The 22,790-nt window shown below is 40.0% G+C and overlaps 1 protein-coding gene across 3 annotated transcripts in view; it reads left to right on the forward strand.

Annotated features, from left to right (window-relative positions):
* LOC134348068 (interleukin-1 receptor accessory protein-like 1) overlaps positions 1-22,790 on the forward strand; it is a 1,445,875-nt gene that overhangs the window by 1,013,625 nt on the left and 409,460 nt on the right. For all 3 annotated transcript variants that reach the window (XM_063050887.1, XM_063050888.1, XM_063050889.1), the window contains one exon: positions 22,205-22,279. In XM_063050887.1, coding sequence (XP_062906957.1) covers positions 22,205-22,279 — 75 coding nt within the window. The remainder of the gene's footprint in view (positions 1-22,204; positions 22,280-22,790) is intronic.

A 22,790-nucleotide genomic window follows, 5' to 3' on the forward strand; every position in this document is an offset into this window, starting at 1 on the left:
CGTTTGGATATTAAACACACAGCACATATTTTCGTCGTATGAACATATAAAATCATTGCAATGCACCAATATCGCTGAATCAGTGGGAGCCCTGGACTGAATACTTGTTTTCCTGCAACAAGATGGTCCTATCGAGGGGTGATGGGAGACAGCGATACTCAAACAGGTTCCTTATGTCCAGTCTATTCCGCAATTTAGTTTTCGTTGCATTCATTGCAGAGATATGTTGGAAATGGAAGCAACGTTTTCACTGCTTCCGTGGCTATCTCAGGATATTTAGCCTTGACTTTGATCCGGAATGCCAGCAGAGATGTTATGTCAAACATACTTTTCAGCCCGCCGTCATTTGCAAGCTCGAAGAGTTGATCTCCTTCCCACGCTGACATGGATGACGCATGCATAATGACCCCACGTGCGTTCGAGCTCAACAGTGGGCGTGTCAGGGAATGAGGAAAGGTGCAGCTGACTCAAATCGCCAAATCATATCGTTTCCTCGCGGCCTGGTAGCGCATGCCTTGCGACCCGGTACCGGTCCACGACCCGGTGGTTGGGGACCGCTGACGTAGATAAAATTGCAATGGTGCTTTGGGCAAATTGTTGCTGTTAGTACAAAATGGGAAAGAAATCAACAGAAAAAGTCAACTTGATTCTGTACAGATATTGATTTGGAAGGGGAAAACTGGGGTAGGGGAAGGGTTTTAATTGTGCACAATCCCCATGAGTTATGGAGCAGCCTAACTAGACATGGGGTTTAGTACCATGTTGGAACAGAGAAGTAAATGCTCCAGTCAGGCCACATTGTGGTCCCACCTCATGCTCTGGACAAAAGACATTTCTAATATAAACTTTACAGAAGAAATATAAAAAATTTGAAAAGTTTCAGAGTAATTTGTCTGTGATATGTTTTCACTCAAGCAGGATGCATAGCTTTCAGCTTGACATGCTATTTGTGCTGTTGTGAGTGATTCTTGAAGAGTGAAGATTATGTACTTTTGATCAAATTCTGTTAAGTGTTTAAAATGAGCTGAGTCCATTGGTGCTGTCATCTCTGTGGGAGGTTTGACAGCCAAATGACACCTGTATTGCGATGAATTGCAACAGAATGTACCTGGATCGATTTTCTAATGATGAAACTTCTATCAGAAATAGACACAAACTTAAAAACTGGTGAATTTTGCTTTTTGGCTGCGATTTTCATATAAAACTCAGGTGCAAATGTACTCAATTTACAGGCATCAACCTTTAAAACTCAAACTTCAAATCCCATCCTTGAAGACATTTATTTTCTATCTTCCAAGGACATTTTGAACTTCCAAAATGACATAAAAGTTGCAGCATTTGACTTTAAAAAATAAATTGTATCTTCCAAGTCCAGTTTGGTCAATTAGGATTCCAAATTATAACAAGAGAGCGTTTGTCCATAATGACAAGGTTGATGCTGCAAATCCAAACTATCCACAATATTTTGCCTTTGGTTGAGCTGTTTCTAGTTGTTCCTGCTAGAGGCAATCAAAATGCTTAAAGGTCTGATATGGAAACTTCAAAAGTGCCGCAGTGTTGTGGCATTCAGTTAAGGAACTGAATTGTGCTGATATCTAGCCTTTGGTTTCTTACAGAATGGTTGACATGATGAGGGCTGCAGGCAAACTCTTTGTTAAGTTCCATTATGCAGATTGAAATACAGAATTTAGGAAGGATCAGCAGGGCAGATGTACACCTGATCTGCAGATCCTTTGCTGGACTCAGTACTGACTTCAAGGACATTTCCTACCATTTTTAGAATGGGGATGTCAGATTTCCTTTGAACGGGTCCATCCCGATTCATTTCAAATCATAGTTGGAGCCTTCAACCAGACTTGTTTGAAGAAAACCCTGCCCGATTACCATCAGCGTATAACCTATAGCACCAGAGGTCCCAACTACACCACTGTTATACTATGATATGGGATGCCTCCTGTTCCATCTACAGACTGCACTTCAGTAAATCTGATCACTTTGCTGTCCTTCTACCTACATACAGGTAAAGGTTAAAGAGCAAAGCTCCAGAGATTAGGACAACAAAGAGGTGATCGCAGGAGGCAAACCGGCGGCTGCAGGATCGCTTCAAGCTAGTGGACTGGGCCGTGTTCAAGGTCTTATCTGTGGATCTGAATGAATACACCATAGCTGTCATGAACTTTATTAAAACAGCATGTCCCCACAAACCATTCAGCGTCTTCCTCAACCAGAAACGCAGATGAACCATGAGATCTGCAATCTGAGCTATTCAAGCCTGGTGACCAAGAAAGTTACAAGAGGTCCAGGTATGATCTCCAGGAAGCCATCTCATGGGTAAAGTGGCAATTCTGGACTAAACTTGAATCAGCAAAGGATGCTCAACAGTTGTGGCAGGGCTTGAAAACTATCACCTCTTATAAAGTTAATTCAAGTGACATAGGTGACAATCGGGCTTTGCTTCCAGGTGAGTTCATTGTCTTCTATGCTCGCTTTGACCATCAAAATATGGAGGAACCATCATGAACTCCCACAGCCCCCCAGTGCTTTCAGTCTCTGATGCTGATGTGTAAGCTGCCTTCAGGAGGGTAAACCCATAAAAAGCATCTGGCCCAGGCGGGGTACCTGTGCTGATCAACTGGCTGGAGTATTCATTGAGATTTTTAACCTCTTGTTTGGCAGCCTAAGGTACCCACCTGCTTCAAGCAGGCTTTAATTATACTGGTGCTTATGAAGAACGTGGTAACCTGTCCCAATGACTATTGTCCAGTAGCACTTACTTCCACAGTGATGAAGCGTTTTGGGAGGCTGGTGATGAAAAATATCAACTCCTGCTTAAGAAGCGAATTGGATCCCCTCCAGATTACCTACAACAGGTCCACAGCAGATGCCATCTTATTGGCTCTTCACTCAACCCTGGAACAACTGGACAGCACAGATGTATACATCAGGATGTTCTTTATCAACTACAGCTAGTATTCAATACCATTAACCCATCAAAACTAATCAATAAGCTTCAAGGCCTTTGCCTTAATACCTCCTTGTGCAATTGGATCCTGCATCTCCTCACTTGCAGACCCCAGTCAGTTCAGAATGGCAACAGCATCTCCTCCATAATCTCCATCAGCACAGGTGCACCACAAGACTTTGTGCTTTGCCTCCTGCTCTGCTCACTTTGTGCTATTGGCTGTGTGTCTAAACACAGCTCTAATGCCATTTTCATGTTTGCTAATGACATCACTACTGTAGGCCAAATCAAAGATAGTGACAAAGCAGCATATCAGAGGGAGATTGGTAATCTGGCTGAGTGGTGCCGTAACAACCTCTCACTCAATGTCAGCAAGACCAAGGAGCTGATTATTGACTTCAGAAGGAGGAAAGCAGAAGTCCATGAGCCAGTCCTCATCGGGAGATCAGAGGTGGAGAGGGTCATCAACTTTAAATTCCTTGGTGTTGTTATGTCAGAGGACCTGTCCTGAGCCCAGCATGTAAGTATGATTATGAAGAAAGCACAGCAGCGCTTGTATTTCCATAGGAGTTTTTAAACATTCGGCATGACATCTAAAGCTTTGACAAACTTCTGAGGATGTGTAGTGGAGAATACAAACATGAGGAAATCTGCAGATGCTGGAAATTCAAGCAACACACACAAAATGTTGGTGAATGCAGCAGACCAGGCAGCATCTATAGGAAGAGGTACAGTCGAAGTTTCGGGCCGAGACCCTTTGTCAGGACCCTTCGTCGACTGTACCTCTTCCTACAGATGCTGCCTGGCCTGCTACGTTCACCAGCATTTTGTGTGTGTTGTAGTGGAGAATATATTGACTAGCTGCGTCACAGCCTGGTATAAAAATACCAATGCCCTTGAGCAGAAAATCCTACCAAACGTAGAGGATACAACCTAGTCCATCATGGTTAAAGCCCTCCCCATCATTGAGCACATTTACATAAAGAGTTGTTGGAGAAAGCAGCATCCATCATCAGGGATCTGAACCACCCAGGACATGCTCTCTTCTCACTGCTGCCATCAGGAAGAAGGTACAGGAGCCTCAGGATTCTCATCACCAGGTTCAGGAACAAATATTATCCCTCAACCATCAGGCTCTTGAACCAGAGCGGACAACATCACTTGCTCATTATTGAAGTGTTCCCACAACTTATGGACTCACTTTAAAGGACTCCTTATCTCGTGTTCTTGATATGCATTTCTTATTTATTTGTTATTATTATTATTTCTTTCTTTTTGCATTTGCACGGTTTGTTTTCTTTTGCAAGTTGGTTGAACGACCAAGTTGGTGGGGTTCTTCACTGATTCTGTAATGGTCATTCTTCTATTATGGACTTATTGAGTACGCCCACCAGAAAATGAATCTAAGGGGTGTATATGGTGACATGTATGCACTTCGATAATAAGTTTACTTTGAACTTTTATCTTCATTGAAAAGAAAAGTGCACCGAAGTGTTTTGTTTACTGTTACGTTTTGGAAATCCAAAACACAAAACTAATCGAAAGAAAAACACGGGGAGACCGGGAAAACATGCACATTTCATTTCATGACTTTAACAAGGTGGGCTGTTATGATTTGGTGGCATGATGACATATGCCATACACTTACCAGTGGGAAACTTGTAAAAGGGCAATTATGAGCAATAGGTTGGATTTGTTCAAAGAAAATGTATGCTTTGGGCAATTATTGTTGACTTGCCTTCTACAAAAGTATATCAACCTGTTTTTGAAAAGTTGTTGAAGATAATTTGAGACCAGCTAGACTGAATGGATTTATAAAGGTGTATAATTCCCAGTATTAGTGGCAATTGTAATATGGAACAGGCACCATCAAAGAGGTTTATCTGACCACTTTCAGGTTCTTGGAAGGAAGTGATGTGGTTGTTAGCATTTCTAGAAATGGTTTCCCTGGTATATCACTACGGCAAGCCTATCCAAGATCAGGTGTATTTTACATTTTTCCAGATTTTTATCTTCTGATAAAAAAAACCATCAAATGCTCCAACATATTTGTAGCTGAGACTTTTGTTCTTCATGAGTGTTTCTACTTCGTGTCTGGCCCCACCCTGGCCCACCTCCAAGCACATCAAAACTGGACGCACATCACATTCTGGGCCCACCATTTGCACTTCATCCTATGACATTTCCGTCATTGAAAGTATTATGTTGCCCTGCACCATTCCACAATGGAAATTGCTGTACAGGTGGGACCAAATGGCATTTTGTCCTTCAATGCCTTCTGTTTCAATATTGTAATCCATTGACATACCACGCAAGGATAGACAGATGGTCAATTCTCAGTGAAAATAAATTATCGTTGGACCAACCGCAAGGAAAATCTCCACTGTCAAAATGGTTACTAGAATTTTTGAATTTTCTGTAATGTCACATTATTTCCACATGGGATAAAACATTCTATATTCATCTTAATGTTTAAGTATCGAGTAAAAAATTCCATCCAATGCAGTTGTGCAAATAGAAGATTTGAGTAATTGCACATGATACATAATTCTTCTATTGTAGTTACAAACGAGTGCATAGATTAGCAATGATATATGCTCAAGTATGGCTAACTAATTCTTTGAAATTTGCACATCAATATTCGAAAGACAATCATTTCTACTGCTGGATATCTGTCAAAAATGTGCTGATGGTGGAAACAGTATAATTGGCCTTTGCATTTTAATTGCGTTTCTGCAAGCCACACTAGTCAGGGTCCTGTTCACCTAATGGTTTTCAATTTCATCACCGCCTGTCTCATAATACAGATTTATATATACATCCACCCATTTTGATAATATATTCAGTGCTGACACTAAGCGCAAATGTCAGTTCAGTAGGGTGACTTCGTACTGAAGTTAGACTGCGTTTTTCAAATTGAAAATCAGTGTCAAATAAGCAAAATTCAATGAAAATACTTTGCTTCCTTTTAAAAACATAAATAGCAGGTGCTGTTGGTATTTCGTTTTTGTGTTTGTAAATTTGGCTTATCCTTGAAAGCTTTACAGTCTGAAACGAGGGCGCTAAAATACGAATTTGACTGGTCATCGGGAAAGCTGCAATATTACGTCAAAAGCAATATTGAATCAGCAGCTTGTGAAAATTTGAGAATCTGTATATGTAGTTTCATGAATATGTAGGAATCGTGTTTGGAGCTCTTGTATATGATGTTGCTATGCAAACTGAAACAACATTCTGCATCAGTGTTTAATTCCTGAAAATGATATACCCTCTTGAATTTAATTTTATCAAGATGTGGTCCAAGAAAGATTTATTACAGTGCAGTTATACCATTATTGTGGTTCAGAGTTATTTTTACATCTACTGAAAGGTGGCTTTAAAATAACTTTGAATATGCTTTATTCATTGTAAGTTATTGCTGTAAGCCACATCGCCCCTTTAAGGATTATGCTATTTGATTAAATGTTCTCTGCGATCCAAGAATGTTTACGGAGATTTGCAGAGGCAATCTGTCCAAAAGCATATGAACACCTTGCTGAAGCTGCTGGTATAAATCTGTAAACTTCTACAATAGACCACTCAAAATCCATTGAGCCCAATTCTTTGTGACCTTTATTTTGGTATAGTTTTATGGGAGAAATGCTGCATACTGCAATTGATCCATTTTATGAAACGAGAGCAACAATAAAAGAGAAATACTAGTTTCTGTAAATGTATGGCACCGTCTATGCTCTTGTATCTATGCCCCTATGTTAATATGCTTCAGAAGGTAAAATATTAAAGGTGAAAAGAATATGTTATTTTATTTATTGACTTGGTGCATGTCCAAGAAAGTACATGGTATCGCACCAGCTACAGAAATTAGTGATGCTGCTATTACAGCTCCAGGCACCTTAGTTCATTTCTGACCTAGAGTGATGAAACAAGTTTGCATGTTATCTCGGTGATTGAGTGGGTTTGCCAAAGTGCTTCAGTGTCTTTCCGCATCTTAAAGGTGTCGTGGTTGGTAAGATAATTAGCTGCTTTGAATGACCCCTTGTGTCAGTCAAAGGCCGGTGATTCAGGTGGGAGTTAATGGACATGTGAGCGATAACAGGTTATGGGGAAATGCACCAAGTGCTGGTGTAGGGTGTATGGGCAGAATGGGTTCCTCTTATTTAAGAAAATGTGAATTACGAGACATAAGATTAGTGGAATAAGGATAATAATTACAGCAAAATTCCAAATTCTAAGATTTTCTGTTTTTTGATGCATCTATGGAAAGTTGATGTTTTGGACCATGGCCCTTCATCAGGATGTCTTGGCCTGAAATGTCGACTGTTTATTCTTTTCCGTAGATTCTGCCTAACCTGCTGAGTTCCTCCAGCATTTTATGTGTGTTGCTCTAGATTTTCAGCATCTGCAGAATCTCTTGCATTTTCCATTTGTGGTGGATTTTCTTCCATGCAAAGCAAATGCCATCTGTGAAGGTCATCAGGAAAAGGAGCAAGAATTGGCTGTTCAGTTCTGCAAGCCTGTTCCTCCATTAAATAAGAGTGGCTGATCTAATTCTGGCTTCAACACCACTTTCCTGCTCTACCCAGTACCTCTTGACTCCCTGGTACTTTAATTGTCCATTAGCTTCTGAGTTAAACTATTCAATTACGTTCTGTCCACTACTTCCTTTGAGAGAGAACTCCAAGGCTTCAAATCCTCTTGCAGAAGAAATTCCTACTGCTATCCATGTAAATGAGCAACACCTTATTCTGAGCTATGCACTCCAGTCTTGAATACCTCCCCCCCACCCCACAGAGGTAACATCTTCCACCCTCATCTGATCATCACGATCATCCTCATCATTTTGTATTAACAAAGATCACTTCTCATTCTTCTAAACACCAATGGGTAGAATTTCAATTTTCTCAAATTCTTCATATATCATCACAAGAAACAACAAGTGAGCTGTTCCTGTAAAGCATCCACTGTAGATATATATCCTTCCTCATCTTTCTTTTTAAAGTTTCTTTAATTCATTTTTAAAAGCTTATTATTTCGCTAGATGATAGGAGGCTCATGAATTTATACTGGCTCTCAAAGAATCTTCTTAATCCCATTCCTCCATTTACTTCTCAGTCCTAATCCCTCTCATATTTATTAATTCTACCCTGATTTCTCCTGGCACTCACCTACACTAGGGGCAAGTTACATAAACCAATTAATCTACCAGCCAGTAGATGAAAATGAAAATGTGGAGAACTTGGAAATCTGCAATAAAAAAGAAAATGCTGAAAACGTTCAGTTAATCTGGCAGGAACTGTAGAAATTGGAACAGCATAACATTTGAGGTCTATGGCAGGTAAAAAGAGATACCAGTAGCAGAGTAGGTGAGAGAGGCAGATGGAAGCGCAGAGCCACTGAACACAAGGGCTTTGCGATGTATTCACTTAATCTGTAACACTGATCACCTGTTGGTTTGTTTACATTTTTCTTTTTTATATAAGCTTGCCACCCGCTATGCTCTGTACACTTTTGACTAAGGGCTCTCTGTTCACATACCTCCTTTAGGTAGTACTTTAAATTATCAAAGCATTAGGACGGCAGAACTGTGGCATTCACTACCTGTAAAAGCACTTGTGCAAGTGGAGCCGAGATTGAAAGATGTCTAATGGTCCAAAATTATAAAGATTAGAAAACTGAGGCTGATAATTGTATATACAGTAGATCGATCGAGATCTCACTCAATGGTAGACAGGCTCCAAGAATGAAAGGCTGTTCCAATATTGCTTGTAAAATTCATAGATAATGAAAAAATGTACTTTTTGTCTGAGCACACACTTGATATCTAGATCCTGTCAACAATATTTGTTTTTCTTCAACGAATGTTTTCCTTAAACTTCAGAGTGATGAATTAATTGTAGAGGGAGGCAACAATCTTTCAATTAGTGACACTTTTCTACAGACTGAAATTTCTAAAATTATATGTTCTCAACATTTCAGTTTTCATGAATTTCTTTCAACAGCTCAGATGGTCATTTCCACAGAAAATGTCATTTCATTTTAATTGCAAGAATTTTTATGAATTCTAATTAGCAGAAACCTTTGCATTGGCACCTCGGGTTTTCTATATGGCATGCGCACAGTCTGTCAGCATCTAATGGCTAACAGCTGCTAACCATCACTCTAAAATACAATAGTGCTTGCTTTAAGTGGATAACTTTCACTAAGAAACTTGATTCTAATATAACATTCTTTAATTAACAGAGGAGCTGTTAAACGTGGATGATTCCAGGCACTGCACATTAAAGTCATGCTCTGCCTATTAAAAATGGAATTTATAACCAGAAAAATTATATATGTGGCAGTTAAAGTCAAAAGAAAACATGAGTGACTCTCTTCCTGAATTTTCTTCATTTTGTCCACACAAATCCTATAAAGCTGGGTGTTTGAAGTATAAGAGACCAATTGTTACTCTAGGCACCCTGCCTGTACTATCCAAAACTAATTCCATCTTCAATCCCCAGAGTCATTTGCCTTCCTCTGCTCCAACTACTTTTCTTTCATCAAGATATAATAGTCTCTGCTTCAATACCTGCTAGCTCAGGATTAGATGTTCCATTTTCTTTTCAATATTTGCAATTTTTCTTAAGTCATTTGAAATTGATAATCCTATAAAACAGACTCTTCAATCAGAGGGATTACTCCCTTTCTACAACCTCTTAACATCATTCATCATTTATGCAACATCTCTTCACTGTTCCATGTTTAGTATCTCCTCATAATTAACAAATAAATCAGACTCTAGACTTATTTATGGTAGGAGATGTTCATCAATTATAATCACTAATATTGTTATTAAACAGTAAGTAACCCTAACAATTTCTTCCTTTAATATGGATCTGTGGTGCAGACATCACAAGTTTATGCAACTGCACTGATTTCAGTGCTCTGAGCCTATTATCTGTTTCGACATTGCACATCGCAGAGGATTAGGGCATTTCTCTTATCAATTCATGTGCAATTAAATGTGGAAATCCATACTTAAAAGGCAAAAGTTGCTGTCAATATGACAAAGTGGCAGCAGCAGACCTGGAGGCCTTGCCATTATCATTATGGTAAAATTCAACCTGACAGTCATTTATAAATACCAATTCCTATTAATTTTTCAGTTATTTCCTCAACTGACATTCTAATCTAAGGAAATACACATTTGAATACTTAGATCATTCATGTTCTCGAATCTCCATTCCATTCCTGATTTTGCTTCACTGGCATTACATTATCTACCTTCCACATTTTCCAACATGCCCAATGCTTTACTCAATAACTTAGTTTGCAAAATACTTTCAATTATGCTGTCCTTATGTGCATGTACTAAAGGAAACCAATGAACGATGATATGACAGTGACCCAGAGGGTAATTCATCTCCAATCCATAGAATTTAACGGACTTTAACCCTTTTTCTTCTTCATATCTGTTTGTCAACCTTCATTTGGGCTATAGAAATGTACTTTGTCTGAAGTTATTTATTGAATACCTGCTGAAAGTTCACCCATAATGCACGTGCTGATCTCCTTTCATTGCCTGGTCACTAAGAACTATAATGGTGACATGTTGCTTCTTTCCAGTGTCATTCCAACTGATTGGCATCTTCATTTAAGGCTCTCTAGAGTATCCCAAACATCTGCCAGTTTATAATTGCCTGAACTGCAGCAAAAGAAATAACACCATCTGTGGTTTTTTTTTTGGGGTGGGGCCAGTAGAATGCACTGCACATTTGTATCAGAAATTTTGTGTTATGTGTTGTGTCTGTGCACAGCTACATATATACTAAATAAAAGCACGCATGCGGGGGATGGATTTAACTGGTGTATTCACCTTGCAGCAAGGGAGAGAAGGAGAATGATGTGCATGCATAGACAACAGATCAATAGGTAGTGCTAAGGGGGGGGGGACATTGCTCTAAAATAAACAGATGCATACATTACACTTCCTTCCCCTTTAGATCAATGCAATATAAAACTGTATATGTACAAAAATTCAATTTCTCTTTCATAAACCCATATTCCAAATAAACATGCTTTCACAATAACAGTCCATAATTAACTTCACAGCTCTAAAGGTTGTCTTTTGGGCGGCACGCTGCTTTTTTCAGGATAATACCTCTGGACCTGTGGAGTGGCATCAGGTTTGGCAGGTCTCTTGTCAATGATAATGTCCTCATCACACCTCTGGACCTGTGGCATGACATCAGGTTTGGTAGGTGTCTGGTCTAAGAGAACGTTCTCAGTGTCTAGTGTCATGTTTCTGTCGGTGGAATGATCATCACTAAGAGGTAAGTCCAGAGACTGTAATGTGTCCGTCTTGTTGAATGCAGTCAACTCACGTGTACTCTTCGGTTGAGCAGCCAATATCTGGTCCATATGACGTCTCCATGTCTGATCTCCAACATCCACTGTGTGCATCAGTGGTCCAGTTCTTGCAGTTATCCTACCAGATGTCCACTTGTCTTCTTGGTAATCACGCACTAGGACTTTCTGTTCAATCTCGAAGCTTCTAGCTGCTTCACTTGGCAACTGGCTGAACTGCTTATTCTGCACTTCCATCAGTAGATCTGGTTTCAGGAGGTCGATGTGGGATCTCAGATACCTGTTCATGGACAGTATTGCAGGTGTTTGACTTGTCATCACATGAACAGAAAAGAAAAAAAAGTGATCTATCTTGTGCTGTAGAGAACTATCCTCCTTGTCCATCACTTTAATGGACTTCATGAAGGTTTGGAAAACCCTTTTAGCTAACCCATTCATTGCTGGGTGGTGAGGAGCGGACTTGAAATGTCTGATGCCATTTTTCTTCATGAACAGTCAAAATTCTTCTGTCATGTATTGTGGGTCCATTGTCACTCATAATTGTTCTGGTAAGCCATTTCTGGTAATGATAGTCCTCAGGGTGGAGACAGTCCTTGCTGAGGTGGTTGACTTCATTGGTATAACCTATGGCTACTTCGAATGAGCATCCACAGCAATCAGGAACATGGAGTCCATAAATGGCCCAGAAAAGTCAATATGTACTCTTTGCCATGGTGATGACAGCCACTCCCACAGGTATAATGGTGCCTGTGAGAGTACCTTCATAATTCTTTGGCATCCCAAACAGCTTTCGGCCAAGACTTCAATCTGTTTATCTATTCCTGGCCACCACCCATAGCTCCAGGTGAGACTCTTCATCTTGACTGTACCTAGGTGTCCTTCATGCAGATTTTCTAACACTTTGGTGTGCAGTTTAGAGGGAACCACAACACAAGGTCCACACATCAGCATTCTTTGACGAACTGACAGTTGGTCTTTTCTCACCGAGAACTCTGGAAACATAGGGTTATCATGAGCTGGGCATTCTTGCATAGACTTTTGACAATGCCAAGGTCATTCCTTGTTTCCCTTTGTGTTTTGGAAATTGTTATCGGCAACTGGTCCACCAATGCTATGTGGAACTCTTCTGCTGGGTCACAGTATGAAGACTTTTCTTCTTCAGTTGCCAATAGTGGAAGATATGACAAGCCATCAGAGTTGCTGTGTTATTTGGTACCCTTGAACTCTATGTCATAAGAGTGGGCTCCTAGGAATAGTGCCCAACATTGTAACTGGGTAGCAGTCATCACTGGAATTCCCTTCTGGGGTTGGAAATGGGCACAAGGGGCTGGTGATCTATAACTAGCATAAACGTTTGTCCATAGAGATAGTGGTAGAACTTCTTTATTCCCCATACTAGACTAAGGGCCCCTTGGTCAATCTGTGCTTAGTTGTGTTCTGCGCTCATCAGTGATGTTGAAGCAAATACAATTGGGCATACAGATCTATTTTTTTATAATGAGAGAAAACAGCTCCAATGTCATAAGGGGACGCATCGTACGCCAGTCTGATGGGCAGAGATGGGTCATAATAGGTGAGCAGTTCATCAAACGTTATTTGTGACTTTGTTTCCTTAAATGCTTTTTCACATCTTTCTGACTATTCCCACTTTGCTCCTATCTGTAACAGTGCATTCAATGGATGCATGACCCTAGCAATATTTGGGAGAAACCGATGGTAGTAGTTTACAAGACTGAAGTATGACCTGCGTTGTGACACATTTTCCGGTTAGGATGCCTGTAGCACTGCTTCAATTTTCTCCTATGACTTACGTAAGCCATGCTTGTCAATGAGATGTCCACAATATGAGATTTCATTCTTGGTAAACTCACATTTCTCTCTCTTTGCGCTCAAACCATACTCACTCAGTGTGGCAAACACTTTACCAAAGTTCTGGAGGTGCTCGTTAGCATTTTGGCCAGTCACAATGATACTATCAAGGTAACATTGTGTTTCTGGGATATCTTGGAGCACTTGATCCATTGCTCTTTGCCAAATTGCTGGAGCTGATGCGTTGCCAAAGACAAGACAATTATACTGGAACAGTCCCTTGTGAGTGTTGATTGTGAGGAACTTCCTGCTTGACACCTCAATCTCCATTTTCAGATAGGTTTGTGACAAGCCAATCTTTGAAAACTTCTCCCTGCCTGCCAAGGATGCAAAAATGTCTTCTATTCATGGCAAGGGATACTGCACAGTACGCAGCAGCAGGTTGATGTTCACTTTGAAATCCCCACATATGCGAATAGCTCCAGCCTTTCCTTCATTGATCTCCAGGACAATGGGCATGACCGAATCATTCCACTCCATCTTGCAGAAAATTCCAGACACCTCCAAGTTCTGATGTTCAGCATCCACTTTGGAACATAGTGCGTAAGGCACTGGACGTGCTTTATGGGATCTTGGTGTTGCTGCTTCATTCAATTCAGTTCTGGCCTTTATGCTTTTGAGTTTACCAATACCCTTCTCAAACACGTTCTCGTTAGCACTAAGCAGCTGTGCCAGTCTGGTTAGTGCAGCCATTTGGCTGCCATTGCCTGTTAGTGCCATTCTGAGTGCTTTGCGTGCCAATCTAGTTGGATTTTTCTCAACCATTCATGTCTGAAAAGCGCTGGCCCTCCACTTTTCAATACATAAGCTCTAACTACTGTGCTTGTCCTCTGTACATCACCTTCACTTTCAGTTTGCCTTTTAAGTGACAGTTTTTAACCTGTTTAAGTCTTTAACATCACTGAGGTCTTCTCTAATGGTATTTTAGAAAACAGTGTGTTGTAGCCAGACTCTGGAATTATGGACCCTGTATCCAGCTCCGTTTTCAGTTTAACACCTGACTCATCTGTTGTGATCCAAATGATTTTGTTTTCTGCTTCAGTTATACTATGCTGTTCTAGGCATAACGGGTTCTCCTTTGTCAGACTCTGTGTTGTCTGATTCTGTTTTACATTTGGTAATTTTACGCATTTGCTAAGTTTTGTATTTGAGGCTTTTCACTCAGTTGAGCTTTTTGTCAGACTTACACATTTTCTCCATGTAACCTTGTCTGTGACACTTTCTGCAGACTTTTCCTTTGAACCAACAGTCATTTGCATCATGGAAGGATTTGCCACATTGATAACATTTTTGATTTTCTGTACTATTCAGGGACATTTTGTGCATTTCACATTCTAACTTCATTTTCTGTAGTTCCCTGCATCCTTTGCTGCAGTCTCTAACGGTATTGCAATGGTCCATACCCGTTCTGCCAGCAGCCTCATTTGAGTGTTTTGACTATGCATGCCCCATACAAGCCTGTTCATTAACGCATCAGAAAGTCCATCTCTAAAGTCACGGGACTGCAAAAGTTTGTGCAGTTCTGCAACGTACTTGGAAATGCTTTCACCTTTTGCCTGGTTCCTTTTGTAAAATTTAAATCTCTCAGCTATTCTGAGCAGTTCAGGGCTCAAATGATTTGGTAAAATTGTAACAATTTTATCGAATCCCTTTCTTTCTGGCTTTGCAGGGGTTACTAAGTTCCGTAAGAGACTGTATGTTCTTGGGCCCATTAAGCTAAGAAGTGTATGGGCTTTCTTTTGTGCTTCCACATTGTTTGCGCTACAATACAGTTTAACCCTCTCGATATGCAATTCCCAGTCTTCATTAGCACTATCAAATTTGTCAGCTCTCCTGACTCAAGTCATCACCATGTTATTTCCACTTTAATTTCAGCACATCTTTCACTGTTACAATGCACTGTACTCACGTGTTTGTGAGCGTCTGTGACGGCCTTCTCATGTGGTTTAACTCTCACTGTTTCATCCTGTAACTGTCGGTGCAGTTTGTGATATTTTCTGACGTTCAGGTTTGTACTCATCAGCAATTTGTTGTGTCTGTGCACAATATTAAATAAAAGCATGTATACGGGAGATGGCTTTAACTGGTGTATTCACCTTGCAGCGAGAGATATGGAGAATAATTTGCATGCATAGACAACAATGCATACGCAGACAACATTGTGCTAAGTGGGGGTGGTCATTGCCATAAAATAAATAGATCCATACATTACATTATGAAGTTCATCTTATGGGCTAAAGCCTTTAGTTAAGCCATGGATGAAAAAAGGGTGACTTAGTGAGAGTCCAACAGCAGAGAGCCAGCTGATGCATCCAGCAGGAATGTAACAGAGTTGGATGTACTCAATCTTTTTCACATTGCTTGGATAATATGCCGCAAATAATGATACAATTAATCTTCTCATTATATTTGAAAACATTATTACAAGCTGTAGTCGCTAAAATGCTTGGTATCCTAATTTTGAATGTAACCATCAGAAAACCAAAGGCCTCTCCAAATCTCCACGAATTTCAAACACAGCAAGCCAATTCACAGGGAATACAAGTGCAAATATTTGCTTGAACACTATGGGCCAGATGGCCAGGGCTCAATTTGGCCCACAGGCTGTATCTTGGCAACCTTTGAATGGTCCAGTATAGTATTAAGAAGGAAACATCTCTGTCCTTTAACGCACCATTCAATCACACTGTAATAGATATAGGATTTTATGCAATACACGTAAACACACCATTGCGTCCAATTGTTTAGATAATTGGCCTTGCAATTTACTCTGATTTTATTTCTCTGTATCTGTGAATTGAGATTTTAATCATTTGTTCTCTTATATTTTCATGCCTACAGACTAGTTAGGGACCAGCCAGACCTGGGCTTGCAGAAATAGTTGTATAATTTACCTACATTGATTGGCTTCCTCTAATGATAACAATGGACAAATGCCGAAGCAATTAATCCATAACTCAAAATATCTCACACACTCATCAATCTGAACAATAAGGGATCCAAAAGAGATGAAAAGTCTGAACAAATGGGAGTAGCCTTTAAGGGCAAGTTTGAACAAAGGGATGTAATCTTAAAAATTAGACCAAAATCTTTTGAGGAAACAGCAAGAAGCAATTCCTAACACAAATAATAGGCCAGCGGAATGGCAACGGCAGAGGAGACCATTCAACTTTGGCCATCTTTGGAGGAATGAAGCTGATTCTTTCCAGGTACTCTGCAGTTTGATTTTGATTTGAAGTACTGATCAAGTATTTGAAAGCCACATTTTGAAAGTCTTTCCTGCCAGGCAATGCATTCTAGACTCAAACTGTTCATTTTAAAAAGGAGTATTTTATTTCAGTCATCTTAAATCTTTGACAGTTTTTTCCTCACCTTTCCCCCAATGGGAACAGGTCCTCTAGATCTGCTCCTGCTGGAACCCTCATTATTTTGATAATATCAATCATATCTTCTCTCAAGTATTTCAGATCTAAGCATGGTCATGTTTTTACCTAACATGACCATAAGACGTCAGTGCAGAATTAGATTATTTGGCCCATCAAATTTGCTCTGCCAGTCGATCATGGCTTATCCCTCTTCACCCTATTTTCTGCCTCTCCCTGTAACCTTTGACACCCTTACTAATCAAAAACATACTTAAAGCCTCTGCTTTAACTACTATGGACTCTGGTTTATTGGGACACATCGGGACTAGTACATTGTGGCTCAATTAAGCTGCTGCCCCAATTAGCTGAACTTTCATGGAACTAATTAAAAAGGTATAAAAATGACAAACTACCATTTAACTGAGTAACAAAGTATGTATCTAAATGAATTAGAGAGCTTTGTTGTACTACTACAGCACGACAAAGCTCTGTATTAGTTTCTAATAATTATGGATGGAGGAATTCATTGAATGTACACTGCATCTAGGGAACATTTTTCAACTAGTGTCAAATCACTTTGTAGCATCTTGGCAAGGGTCTGAATTTTTAAAAGTGGAAATAAAAATCAAAATAATCAAAAATTACTGCTTTTTGTATCAGCGTCCATCAGAGCAAAGGAACAACATAACACAAGCACATGTAACTGGTGCTACTCAAAAACGGTTTGCACTAAGCATGATGTAGTGTCTAATAGCCTCACAAGTACATACGACTGATGCCACTGTTTCTGGGTCATTCCTGGAACCATTCCAGTGAGATTCAAGATTGTGCAATGTCATTTCCTCTACACGAGGAGAATGAAGTAATTGTTACTCCAGATCCAATGCAGCACAAAAAAAAACACACCATAAGATAAGGCACACAATAATAATAAAAATACAATAATTATAAATACATAAAATACATAGATTGAATGTGTGTTCATTAAGTAACTCTGGACACAGGAGTGTCTGTGCATAATGTGACTGACAGGAAATGATCAGGGAGCGATGGATGGGGGTGTGGAGGGGTGGATTAGTGGATCAGGTGTTGATCAGTCTAACTACTTGGGGAAACTAACTTTTTGAGTCTGGTGGTCTTGGCATAGAGGCTACGTAGCCTCCTCCCTGATAAGAGTGGGACAAACAGTCCATGAGCAGGGATGGTGGGATCATTCATGATGTTACTGGCCCTTTTCCTGCTCCTTTCTGTATACTTATCTTTGATGGTGGGTAGGCTGGTGCCAAAGATGCTTTGGGCAGTTTTGACTACCCTTTGTAGAGACTTCCTGTCCACTGCAGTGGTGATGCCAATTGTTAGGATGCTCTCTACTATACATCTGTTGAATGGTGTCAGTATAGATGTCTACAGTCCAGCTCTCTTCAGTCTCCACAGAAAGTAAAGGCATTGGCTAGCTCTCCTGATTGTGTATAATGTGTTCTATAATCATGAGAGGTTTTAGTAGTCCTTAGAACAGGTTGAAGACCGAGATTAGGAAAAACTTCTTCACACAGAGAGTGGTGAATCTGTGGAATTCTCTGCCACAGGAAACAGTTGAGGCCAGTTCATTGGCTATATTTAAGAGGGAGTTAGATATGGCCCTTGTAGCTAAAGGGATCAGTGGGTATGGAGGGAAAGCTGGTACAGGGCTCTGAGTTGGATGATCAGCCATGATCATACTGAATGGTGGTGCAGGCTCGAAGGGCCGAATGGCCTACTCCTGCACCTATTTTCTATGTTTCTATGTTTCTATGTCTATCCGAAATTCCAAAGTCTCAAAATCTTTGAAATTCAAAATTTTTTGTGAACACTGACATGACTTCACAAATGGAAAATTCCTCAAGCAAAGGTTCCTAGGCAATGTGCATGTCTCTGTGCATTACAGGCAGTTCTTAGACGTGACCCTGTATATATAATGAAAGGAGTTAATGAAAGCACTGCATAAAGCAAAAAATGAAGATCTCGATTGTGTATTGAAAGAGTGGATTCATCAGCATCGAAGTGATCATATGCCACTTAACGGTATGTTGATCACGAAACAAGCAATGATCTGAAAATCAAAGGTAATTGTGAATATTCAGCAGGCTGGTTACAGAGTTTTTATTTAAAAAATAGCATTACATTTTAAAGATTTAAAAACTTTTAGAGCCTGCTGATCACAAAGCAGCAGAGAAATTCATTGATGAGTTTATGAAAATCATCGCGCTGAAGAAAATCTAACACCGGAACAACTCTACAATGCTGATTATTTTTATACCTTACATAATTAATAAAGTTAAATACAAATACAGTGTATGGTAACCTTTTAATCACAGCATGACATCGTAGACTGAAATCCTGCCATTGTTGTTGTTCAACATCAGATTCGGATATTCTCCTGATGCTGCTGTGCTGCCTTCTTTACCCTGCACGCATTATATTTATGGTATGTAGTAATTTTTACTGATAAGTACATACATATGATGAACAAATGTAAGACAAAGTCTGCTTACTGGTAGCACATAAATTCAGAGTTGGAAATGTTGGCAATTCCAAACTATCTCATTATATATTCCAAAATTTGTATTTTTAGTTTTATTTTTATCATTTTTATTAATGACCTGGATGTGGGGGTAGAAGGGTGGGTTGGCAAGTTTGCAGATGACACAAAGTTTGGTGGTGTTGTAGATAGTGTAGAGGATTGTCGAAGATTGCAGAGAGACATTGATAGGATGCAGAAGTGGGCTGAGAAGTGGCAGATGGAATTCAACGCGGAAAAGTGTGAGGTGATACACTTTGAAAGGACAAACTCCAAGGCAGAGTACAAAGTAAATGGCAGGATACTTGGTAGTGTGGAGGAGCAGAGGGATCTGAGGGTACATGTCCATAGATCCCTGAAAGTTGCCTCTCAAGTGGATAGGGTAGTGAAGAAAGCTTATGGGGTGTTAGCTTTCATAAGTCGAGGGACAGAGTTTAAGAGTTGCGAGGTAATAATGCAGCTCTATAAAACTCTGGTTAGGTTAGGCCACACTTGGAGTACTGTGTCCAGTTCTGGTCGCCTCACTATAGGAAGGATGTGGAAGCATTGGAAAGGCTACAGTGGACATTTACCAGGATGCTGCCTGGTTTAGAGAGTATGCATTATGATCAGAGATTAAGGGAGCTAGGGCTTTACTCTTTGGAGAGAAGGAGGATGAGAGGAGGCATGATAGGGGTGTACAAGATATTAAGAGGAATAGATAGAGTGGATAGCCAGTGCCTCTTCCCCAGGGCACCACTGCTCAATACAAGAGGACATGGCTTTAAGGTAAGGGGTGGGAAGTTCAAGGGGGATATTAGAGGAAGGTTTTTTACTCAGAGACTGGTTGGTGCATGGAATGCACTGCCTGAGTCAGTGGTGGAGGCAGATACACTAGTGAAGTTTAAGAGACTACTGGACAGGTATATGGAGGAATTTAAGTTGGGGGCTTATATGGGAGGCAGGGTTTGAGGGTCGGCACAACATTGTGGGCTGAAGGGCCTGTACTGTGCTGTACTATTCTATGTTCTATGTTCTATGTTTTATTAAAATCCAAAAGAAAACCGAAATCGGAAACACTCCCTTCCACGAGCATTTCAAATACGCGGTGCTCAAACATGTGTAATCTCGTGATCTTCAAATTCTTCCTAAACTGTGATGGCCTAAACTGCATGCAATACTCCACCATTTTATAATGACCTTTCTGGTAAATACAATACTGCACCATTTTATAATGACATTTCTGGTAAATGCAATACTCCACCATTTTATAATAACTTTTCTGGTAACATGGTGGCGTGATTGAGTACAGTGGCCTCTATGGGGCCAAACAAAGGTGTTATTGTCTTTCTAAAAATGTCCTTTTTACATCACAAGATACTGCTCGGCATTAAGAACTTCAGATACTGCAGCTCTACCCATCAGTGGAGGAGCTGGAGTTGGTGCAGACTGTGTTGCTGTCTGCTACAGAGAGGCAACAAAGTCTGTGTGAGAAGGCAGTATGCAGTCTTAACGGCGAGTGATTGTCAATGTTCCTTCTAAGGTCTGCTTGTGTTTGCGCGCACATATCTTTTGCTAATAGTGCACAGAGTAATTTAAACTGCACGCAAATGATTGCCACCCTCCACCTTGTTGGCATGTTAAGTATATTTCATGATTGTATACAATCACATTTCCTTTTCTGGTTTCTGATGCAGACGGTGTTAGCAATGTGGAGTTTGCAATGATTTGTCTGCAGATTTTAGAACTATTATTTATACCGTTTTTATTGAAGAAATTATTGAGTCACCGTGTCGAATTCCAAAGATGCAAAGGACGTGAAGTGCAAAAGAACTGCTGGATCATATAAATCAGAATAGCTTAAAGAAACAGTAGAAACTGCTACACTGAAAGCTCCTGAGGTCAGCAACGTGCAGCTACTAGAAATATTTATGTACAATACAGAAATTGGCGTTACTTGCATGTATTATCATGATGTAAAAGTTGCTGGCGAATTTGCAACACACATAAAATTTGCTGGTGAACGCAGCAGGCCAGGCAGCATCTCTAGGAAGAGGTGCAGTCACTTTTTAAAGTGTACTTTAGCAAGCAAATCACATATGGACAGTGTGCAAAAGCTCCAGTTAAAAAATCCTTCATTACCCGCCACGTAGGCTTTGTGAGAGTGCAGATGAACGAGAGTGAAAATGACCAAACTCAGAGGAGATCAAAGTTCTTATTGACAGTGCTTTGCTAGCTGTTGAAATGAATACCTCTATATATAAAATTCAGTGCACACATGTTATTCTCACTAGGCAAAAAAATTGCACAGGACACGATTTTGGCGCACACTATTCATTACAAATTAAAGAGAAATTTGGTGATTGCCTTAGCCATTTTTCTTGTGATTGCAAGACCCTGTTGGACATTGGTAATGTGGAATGCTGTGAGTCTGGTTCACTGGTTTATTGGTGGGACCGACGTTAGAGCTGCGTGGCCTCAGTTGTAGCGAGGACTGGGCCTGGTGCTGTCGTGTTGCCTGTTTGTAGCTGCCCAGGTGAGAGGCATTGGAATCGGTGTAGTGCAACAACCATACTGACGTCAACATTGCTCTCCAGTGTTTACTTGGTGGTAGACACTCTGGACTGCATTCATCTACAGACTGCTGTGGAGTTTTTTTTGACAATATTACAATATTAATGGACTGAGGCTTGGACTTAATATATTTTTTGTGTGACTATATGTTTACTGCTATCTCTATGTGCCTTATGCTGTATATGGCTGTTGGTACTGTGTTTCGCACCTTGGCCCTGGAGGAATTGCTGTTTGATTTGTCTGTATTTATGTATGGTTGAAGGAGAATTAAACTTAAACTTGAGTTACTATAACCCTCTTGCTCCATCCCTCCGTATGTTGAGAATCTAGTATTTTTTTCACAATTTTCTCAAACTTCTCTACCGAACACTAACACATATATCCTAAGTTCTCTCTGTTCTTACACTCTCTTGAGATTTGTAATGAAAGATGAAGTTGCCTTTTCTTGTTCTTCCTTCAAAAATGTATAATCTGTCTGAAGTTACAGGTCATTATAAATGACTGGAAGATGTGTTGTTTCACTGCACTTAGTGTTGCTATTTTCCTTTACAGCCCCACTAACAGACAAACCGCCCAAGCTACTCTACCCTTTAGAAAACAGGTTAAACCCTGTGGAGGCACAGCTTGGTAAGTCAGAGTTTTCCTTCCTATTCATGCTATGGATGCGGTACCTGAGGTTTCTGAGGTGCTCATTAATTGTGTTGCTCATGTACTTTAACAAAGTAGTTTTTTGTTGATCCTTACATTCATTTGTCTCATCTATATGGTTTGCAGAAGTTGTTAATGACAATGGTTGCATAAATTCTGTCAGCTTTGCATTACAACGGCCTAAATCTATCAAGATACTGTATAATACTGCAATTTTTTTTCTGAAGCAACTACTTATGAAAGTATATTTGCACTTTTGTACAAATGATCCAATATTATTCAGTACCTGACGCTGTATGGGGCATAGGTGCTTCTATGATGCAATTACAACTTTGCCACTCGCCAATTATGTAGCCATTCAATTTTGAGATTGTTATTTGTTCTGACTTACTTTATATTTGCAGTTTATATTTAGTGCAAGCACAGAGGCTTTAAAAGTAATGTTGATATTTGAAAATGCCATGTTATGGCACATTCAGTAAAGTTCATA

The sequence above is a fragment of the Mobula hypostoma genome, chromosome 6 (assembly GCF_963921235.1).
Source record: "Mobula hypostoma chromosome 6, sMobHyp1.1, whole genome shotgun sequence".
Classification (NCBI taxonomy): Eukaryota; Metazoa; Chordata; class Chondrichthyes; order Myliobatiformes; family Myliobatidae; genus Mobula; species Mobula hypostoma.